Raw genomic sequence first — 9,398 nt, 5'->3', positions numbered from 1 at the left:
AATAAATTTTACTACGTCCTACTCATGAGTCCCGGTTGAGGCTTGAAACTAATCGACCTCCAATAAGTTATGTACCGTCTTGTACTCAAAACAGTGATAATTATGTACTCCAATCAAAAACAGATATTTGAAGCACTAGGAATTTATTTTAACAGCAACCGGTAAGATTTTACGATGGGCACTTTACGCGAGTATCGTTAGCTATGCCACAGATAATATTTAGTGCCACAGGCTAGGCACTAAATACGGGAACATAAATTACTGCCTTGGCCCTTATCGCTTACTATTTCGTATTTCGGAGAAAATATCAAATACTGAGGTAATGTTTACTTTTCCTTTAATGTTTTTCGATGGTGAAGTTATGTGGTCGTATCTAGGAATTAAGATCAATCAATATACACCTTGTACCAAAGTAAATAAGGAATGATTTCTGTATACTAGGTATGACTAATGTCCGTAAAAATTAAAGAGCCACTTCTAATTTACACGGTAAATATAAGAAACCTCATTAGATAGATTGCAAATAATATTTGTAACTGAATATATCGAATGAAAGGGCATTCGGCGCTCTCATTGGCTGGCTCGAATGAATTAACCAATCTTATCTTATCAATCCATATACCCTTAGTACAAGTTTAGTTTACGTTTAACGAGATCGAAATGGCACTCTAATTGGTTGGTCATTCGCGCCGGCCAATCAAAGCGGCGAACGCACTCTCGTTTCATTTTTGTTCAACGTAAAGCAAACTTGTACTAAGGAAACAAAGTGCCGAACAGGGTCTCATTTTGATTACTTTAACGTAAAGCAAACTCGCACTAAAGGTGTAGTTCCTAGAATAGGCCCTATCCATGGTTTACGAAATATTCAGTTGGCTTTCCAAATTGTGACCAAAATTCTGTCTATTTATACAGCGCCTAACAAAATATCCAAATACATCAAGAAGCACTGAAGAATACAGGTTGAATAGAATCTCTACACAAAGTTCCAACTAAAAATACGTTTAAAAAAAATCGGTACCAAATACTTGGTGTCGCATGGTTCTTGATTTTAAATCATCATACTAAGGTATCACATCACAACAGGGGTCACTCGCTAATTACGAAACATTTCTTCTGTAAATCTGATCGCCTAGTACCCGTACCTACCTTATTTTGATGTTCAGTTTCTAGAATTTTATGTATTGAAAAAATTCATAACTTCGTTCAATGAAAACATGAGCTTAAAAACCCTTCCCGTATCGTTTCCTATGTAGTCTAAAAACCGTGCACTTGATATGTTTACCCCCTTTTTGTTACACCGTGTATAAGTACGATTCATTCGTCTTAAATTATGATCCATCTTTGAAACCTAACCCTAAATCTTCTAGAACTAAGTCCAAAAGTATCAACTCGTAAAGTATCTTCGCAAGAACTTGAAAGTCAGCTGCTACATGAGATGTTCACGACGACGCGACGACAACGGAACGACACGACGACGCGACGTGACAAACTTCCTCACACTTGAATAACTTTTAACTTTTGTTCTGTGGAAGATTTTGGCACTAAACTATAGGAATATTGGATGGTTTAAAAAATGTTTGATACATTGTAGCTAGAAGCCTAGAAAGCGAAGAAATATGCCTTGTAAAGGACGTCTATCTTCTTTCTGTTGGCTTTTGCCCAACTAAGACCTAGACTAGGTTGGTATTAAGTTATAACCAGAATCGTTTACATGAAAAACGTTGTAGATGAAGTAATTTTAACCTTACGTCACGCTTTCAGAGGCTATAATACATTGTATCAAGTATTTATAATTACAGTTCCAGTTTATTTTGTCGATCGCTACGATTAAAGTAAAATCCTTTTAAGGTCTTTGGTACTAGTATTCTACCAATTAGAACTTTACTGTACTTACATCTATACCTATGTAAAAAGTCTTACCTACTGGAGTATTAGGGTGCTACTTTTCCATCAAAGCTGTGCCACGCTACGTTGCCGTGGATGCGTTTGGCTTCCTTCAATCTTATTAATTGGTTCTCATAGCTTAGCACTAGTAGAAGCAAACTCAGCTAAGCTATATTTTTATATGGAAAGATGCGTGCTATGGATAGCTTCCCTACCATCAATACATCACATACTCGAGCTGCGCATCTTCCTCCAGCTACATAACTTAGTATCAGTGGAAACTTTTACATAGTTTGACAGTTTAGCTATTACAGCATAGCACATCTCTGGAGGAGAAAAGCTCCATTACGATCCTCAATAAACGAGCTAGTAAATTATAATACTCGATATAAATCTGCTAGAACGACTCGTGTTTAAACTGCACGCTGTAATAAACTCGAAGCAAGTTTGACGGTTGTTTCCTCTCCGGGCTGCCGACAAGATGTGATTGTTCACACTGACCGCTTTTGTTGCTATCTTGCAGACACAGCTTGTAAAAGTATTGATAGCGTTATAAAATACATATAAACTCTTAACAAGTTTGTTATGAAGGGTTGAGAAGTCCATACAATTATAATATATGATCTATAACGGCGCATTCCAATAACCTACCTATCGGTAGATTTGCCTACTAGAGGTAGAATTTTGACACATTTTGTATGGAGCTTATGTCAAAATTCTACCTCTGGTAGGCAAATCTACCGATAGGTAGGTTATTGGAATGCGCTGTAAAAGCGTGTTCCTTTTTAAAAGGCAAGCAACGGACCGGTGACTTCTCTGGTACTATTGCGGGTGTCCACCAACGGCGCTTTACGCTTAGCTTCAGGCGATCCATCTTCTCGTGTGCTCTAACTAATGTAATAACGAAAAGCTCATTTAAAACTATAGTTACTTAAATATAACGCCTGTATTATAATTAAACAACAAACGTCAGTTCGTACTTTATTGCTATCATACTTTGACAGGCGCTCTTGACGAACAGCAAAAGAAATATAAGTACCTAAAGTATGAATAACCAACTGATAGGTTGATTATTGCAAGTCAGCAATCCACCTCAAGAACTCCTACTCAACAATAAATAATATACAACCACCGTCCAGCATCGTATTTCACATAAAACTGAAATTCTAGCAATATTTTCCAGGCGTATAGTGGCGAGCCGCTGACTGAGCTCTGCACGCTGCTGCGATACACAGCCACAGGTGGGCCGATACCAACTAATTTATGGCCCAAGTTGCTACACATTTTACATTTTTATTCCTGAAACTTAGGTTTCCCGCTCAAGATAAGGAATATAAATATTATACCTAAAGACCTATGAATGCTAGCACTTAGTAATAATACTACCTACTTGATTAGGCTTGAGAAAGAACAGAATATAACACTAGATATTATGTAACCAATATGTGTGTAATAATGTGTAATGTGTAAATAATATGTGTGTTATAATGTATAACAAGCAAAATTATGTAACCAATATTTGGTTTGAACTAAATCAAAGAAACATAAGCACCTAAAATCACGTAATTCTTACTTTCAAATTTGAATTTCCTCCATAGAAAAACAATTACATAAAAAAAAACAAATATAAATAAAAATCCATCTTTATTACATAAATAAAATTCACACCATCAACGGACACAAACTGCGGTAGACCAACCAAAGAACTTAAAAAAAGAAGCAAAGAATGGTAAATGCAACACAAATTCTCGTGCATTCTGCGCAGCGGTTGCGGTGGGTGGCGGTACCACATTACCTATCGGAATACAAACATTCGTCTTTGCTGCACAAGAGCAAGGAAACCCGAGTGTATCGTTTTGTGAATGTTAGGGCGTGAGTACACTGAAATAATATAAAAATATGTGGTATTTTACTTACTGGAATGAGAAACAACTTTATTAATGAGGTAGGAACCGTGGAGAGCAATATCCACTTATCCAGTCAATAGGTGTACAATTTACATTATTCTATACATACACAAAATAAAACATTATATATTTCGAATCCTGAACGTCTTTAAAATTAAATAATGTTTCTGTTCCCTTCACTAAGATAAAGTTTTTTTTGTGGTAGGGGGTAGTTCACACGTTCTATATAGTTTTCTCTTTATTTTAAGGCAGTAGAAGAGCAAACGAGCCCACAGGTCTTCCGACAATAAAGTCGAAAGTCAAACCATTTATTTCAATTAATCCTAAATTAGACACTTTTGAAACGTATCAATAAGTGACCAGTGTCTCCCATGGACCCCAGCAACACCAGAGGAGGCAAGACATGAGACATTATCTTCTAAAAAAACTTTAAACACTATTTTTGGTACCAAATAGATCCTCTGTCGTGTACACAGGCCCCAATCTCCGTCGCAGTGTAGTCTGGATGCGTTCCAAGTGGGACATCCTGTCGCCAAATATCTTGCGAATTTGATAGAGAAATGCTAAACTGTTGTAAATTGGAAGTCTCCGAGAAAAGTGCGGAATATCACTGATTCAGGGAGATTCAAATAAAGAGAACTGTGATTCAAGTTTTTGATAAAAAATCTTGGTAGAAGAAAGGATTATATTAAAAGTTTAAAGTTAGTTTCTCGTCACATATTTTATAGGTATGTTAACAGTATTTTTGGGATGAAATCCAAGTTATAATCAACCATAAATAAAACGAAAATATCTGAGGACGCTACATCTTTAATAACATTTTCAAACTAATTATTGCATGCATTTCAAAATACGTGGGTAAGCAAGATAACAACTAAATCGTCATACGTGTAAGCGTGCTAGGAATAACAATAAAACAACGCTACTTATAATAATCGCCCAACTGTAAGTGTAATTTTATTTCTTAAACATATAAACATGACTAATACATAACAGCAAAGAAAGAGTATGAGGAACGGAGTACCTGAAACAGTATTACATAAATAAGAAATTAATTATATTCAAGTCAGTTACTAAGAACTCCGTATTTTTTTATGGGACAAGCCCGCCACAGCCTCCCATACTGCTGCAACTCCTGTAAGCCAGGATCTACAGTAGATACAACCATGAAAACACCGGAACATTGAAGTCCGGCGCGTCCCAGGGACATGAATGACTGTCTTGGATCCCGCAACGAAATAAATCAGAAGATATTATTAGAGGGGAAGAGAAAAGAAACACCAAACACTCCGTATTACCAAATCAAAAAACTAATTTTAAAATCCATAATGTTCATGGTACACTTACCGATATAAAGTTGGTGTAAGACAGCGTGATGACTCCGAAGGCCGTCATGTACACAGGCACCTGACTCATCTGCAGTGCCACTACAACCAGGGTTCGGAGATCAGCTCGACCTTCACAATCCTCCCAGCCGCTGTGAAATATCGCTGTGCCCACTTCTGACGCCTATGGACAATATGTTTGAAATAAAGCATTTTTAGTTTTGAAAGGAAATGAGAAATATTTTTAAATTAACTAAAAATAATAAGTAGAGTTTTTTTAAAGGGGGAAAATCATCCAATTACTTCACTCGCCTAACCCAAGGCGAAAAGCAGTGTCAGACTCTTACTAAAACCATTCCGTTCCTACTCCTGCTTTTCGAGCCGGAGGCACGGTATACCTGCTAACCTAGCAGGTATACCGTGGCTTCTAGCCGCGCAGTTCTGGATAAGGCATTAGCCCTACTAAGCCCCATCTGTAAAAGAAGAGTATAGACAAGCAGTACAACAGTAGACAAGCTAATTTATTATAATGAAGTTATAACTACCTCATGAGTGATGTCTCCAGCAGCCATCATGTAGGAGCCAGTGAGGATTATCAGGCACATGATGAACGCAAAGTTGGCGATCAGATACGTAAATGTGCGCTCTTGAACCTGGGAAGATTTTCATACTTTATTTTCTATCATAATTCACATGCTTCGGCACGAATAGGCCGGCTTGACCGGAGTGATACCACGGCCTGCGTTGTGTTTCACTGAGTGACTGGGGTACTGAAGGCTCAATTACCCCCCCCCCCCTTCCCAATCGCCAATTCCGCAACACCCATTAGATTCCTAACTCCCAAAAGGCCGGCAACGCACCTAGGGTGTCTGTAGGCGGCGGCGATTGCTTACCATCAAGTGATCCGTCTGCTCGTTTACCGACTTATACCATAAAAAAAAATATTTTCTTAGAATTGTCTGCTAGATTTTGAAACAGCATCTCAATGCCTTGAAAGACCCTTTTCAAGACACAAATTACACAAGGTTATTTATTTGTTACTTACTTCATTTAAAAAAGATAAATGTAAGACATTATCAAGAATCAAGCCTGTTAGGCTTTGTTAAAAGTAACATTTACAATTATTTACACACTGGAGACTTAAAAGATGAAATCGGTTTCATTTTAAATAAATATGTTATTTTAAATTATACGAACCACCATCTTGACTAGGCACATGACGAGTAGAGCTACGCTTTCCGTCACCTGGATGCTGTAGAGAGGTCCCATGGACTGTTGGACATTGCGCGCACACCTGCAAAATAAGTTTCGCATAATGTGTCGCAGATTGCTTCTCATGAACATGAACCCCTGAAGTGGCTTGAAACTAGTCGAATATCTTGTAAAACAGCTACATGAGAAAGCCGTCTACACGACGAAGTGCGTCTTACGAAAGTTATAATACAATAACGACAAAATGGCTTACTAACTAAATAAGTAGGTAGGTAACAGTCGGTGGCGCTGTGTGTTGGGTTGTTCCGGTCCTAACAAAATGCTTGACTGGACCAATTGCTGACACACACGTCATACTCGTGAACGAGTGCCTTCTGCTGGGGCAGGTCGGCTCTCCCAGCGCGCCGGTGGACTGACTCGGCAGAGCCGCCGGTAAATTTAATTTAATGGATATAAAAAAAACAAACAAATATGTTAATCGTAAGTATTTTTGTAGTTATAATTGAATAGTTGTGGTAAATTGTAGTGTGTAAGGTAGATACCATATTGATAACATTTATTGTAAAAAGAAAAACAAATTGTATGACAAGGGCACGGACCAAGAGTCTGTGGAGAACAAATGTAAATAAACAAAAAAAAAAAAAAAAAAAAAGTAGGTAGGTATGATTAAAACATATCACCACAGATAAGGCCTAGTAGGGCTGATGCCTGATCCGGACCTGCGGACTACCTAGCGGGTTTACCGGGGCTCTGGCTCGAAAAGCAGAAGTAGAAACAGGGTAGGTTTTAGTCAGTAAGAGTCTGAGCTTGGATGATTTTCCCCGCTTAAACAATAATGGTGTGATTATAACATCCTAATATAAAGAAAGATATCCATACCACAAAGCATCAACATGCAACTTGATCCCAACAATGAATCCCTTCTTAAACTCTTCATTAAGCTCTTCTCTTGTCTTCTTTCCCCTGTGTTCCATAATCCTGGTCCTGAGCTCTCGGAAATACAACCTTAACACCCTGAACTTATGGCCTACAGTCAGTAGGGAGCATAGTGCGAGGCAGTCCATGGTAGCCATCATGGCAACTATGCAGTACCAGTGCAACTCCACGAAGAACCGGAGTACGTTGATGAAGAAACCTGTCTCTGAACGATTGGGGAAGTAAACTACTTCTGTACGAATTGGAATATCTGGAATATAGTCAAACGGGTTAAAAGTAATCATAGAATACTCTATTTTGATTTCAGTTGCAAAAACTTTCCATAATAACATTATTATATTTCAATTTCTAAGGAATTCAAAGGAGAGTTGAATTAATCTTGAATGGATTTTATCTTGATTTTCGAATTCGGGAGGATTACATGATTTGAAATCAGATTTATCTTCTTATACGAGATCTTTTAGAGATAATCTTTTAATTTGGAACAATAATAACCGCGAAGCTCCAGCATTGTAAAAACATACAAAAGCTGCCCACTTTTGTCCAAATAAAAAAAAAAAAAGAAGTAATAACTTACCTTCAATAAAATGCAGACGAATTCCTTCAATAGTAGCTGAACACAGGGTCACATACGAAACGGTGGTAAGTGAGAAACAATGTCTGCTGAACTGCTTGACAGACAGACGCTCCAACTCTAGAGAATGAAATATGAGCCTGGAGCCTTCTAGCAGACGTTCCATCACCACCTTGATGCGGTCCTTCCAGATGTAAAGAGTGAGGACCTTACAGTAGATCAGTGGGTGAGCGAAAGTGAATTGGACCAAGTCATTCTTTTCTCTATCCGTCAAATCGGTGCGGGCGTAAGACAAGAGCTCGTCTAACAAAATAATGATGATATACCCATTTGCAATGACCCTCCAGACTGTATACAACTTCCTACTAATGTAAGATGCATCGCTCTCTTCGTACCAAAGATCCCCCATACCCAAATAAAACATGAACTTGCATAGCGCTTTAAAATAATATTTTTGCGGATGGCTTTTCTTCAACGAAGGCACGTCCATTCCCGGAGTTTTTAAAATCGAAATGTTCCAAAGTTTTAATCGTTCCCCCATTCGAAGGGGTATGATTAATTGGAATTGGTCTTTTTGACTTTAAAACTCAATTACACAAATTGATTAATTCGTTCGATAAATGGTATAGTTTCCTTTGATAAATGGCTTCATAGTCATGAATAGATTTATTAGTTTGCGAGTTGTTATGTATGAACAAAGTTATTGAAACATTCACTCATAATTTAGTTAACTGGAAAAAATATTGTTTCATAATCTATAAGCATTTTTGTTAGGACAAAAACAATTTCTTATCGAAAAAATTTTCGTTCACTTAACGAGATAATCAAAATGTACTAGCTTGCGGAAAATCTCTGGGGTCACTGTTCATAATTTCGCGGCAAATTTCGATTTATATTAAAGACTGCTTTAATTACTCTGAAGTAATTAATACCCTACATTTTTCACTCTTCTTTATAAATGGGATAGAAGTTAATTAGGCACATTGTTATCGCAGATTTTTTTATATTTAACATTATTGGTATGCTCCAGACTCGTAAATAAGATAAATCAACAATCCTAGCGCAAAATAAGGTTCGGTATTTTCATATGACATCAGATTTATGTTAAGTTTACATAATTAACAGATTTTTAATGTTCTTTGTTTCATTCAAGTATTGCACTTTATCATTCAGACAATTCTTTCGTCGACAAATATCATTTTATTATGATCGTTTTATATGAAATAGTCCGCCGTTCCATATTCCCGGGGACTCTTGCTCGCCGGATCTGATGCAAATTGAAGTGTCTAAGAATTTAAATCCCTATGAATTTTAAAATATACACAGCGCTCAGGTGCGGAAGTGAAATTATTTAGCTATGGAAATGTGACATTAGTTCTCAGAGCATTTTGTCGAAATGGAAGAATCAGTGTTAAAGGAACATTTAATAGAATGATTTAAAACAAACAGCGGTTGCGAGACATAAGATTGGACAATACAAAGGAGCATACACAAGACAAAGACCATTGTACTAAAAAAAAGACGTAATATAAAAAAAATTCAAGCAAAAAAAATGTTGGA

The 9,398-nt window shown here is 37.2% G+C and overlaps 1 protein-coding gene across 1 annotated transcript; it reads right to left on the bottom strand.

The window, feature by feature from the left end:
• Window positions 1-4,884: 4,884 nt before the first annotated feature.
• On the bottom strand, window positions 4,885-8,921 carry LOC118274318 (uncharacterized). The gene is made up of 5 exons (XM_035591781.2): window positions 7,842-8,921; window positions 7,208-7,514; window positions 6,314-6,410; window positions 5,662-5,769; window positions 4,885-5,300 (listed from the first exon to the last, which is right to left on the bottom strand). The coding sequence occupies exons 1-5, from the start codon at window positions 8,377-8,379 to the stop codon at window positions 5,124-5,126; spliced, it is 1,227 nt and encodes a 408-aa protein (XP_035447674.2). The 5' UTR covers window positions 8,380-8,921; the 3' UTR covers window positions 4,885-5,123.
• Between the last annotated feature and the right edge of the window lie 477 nt (window positions 8,922-9,398).

The sequence above is a fragment of the Spodoptera frugiperda genome, chromosome 3 (assembly GCF_023101765.2).
Source record: "Spodoptera frugiperda isolate SF20-4 chromosome 3, AGI-APGP_CSIRO_Sfru_2.0, whole genome shotgun sequence".
NCBI classification, from domain to species: Eukaryota; Metazoa; Arthropoda; class Insecta; order Lepidoptera; family Noctuidae; genus Spodoptera; species Spodoptera frugiperda.
Note: the sequence above shows the minus strand (reverse complement) of the source record. Positions and strands in the feature narration are given on the sequence as shown.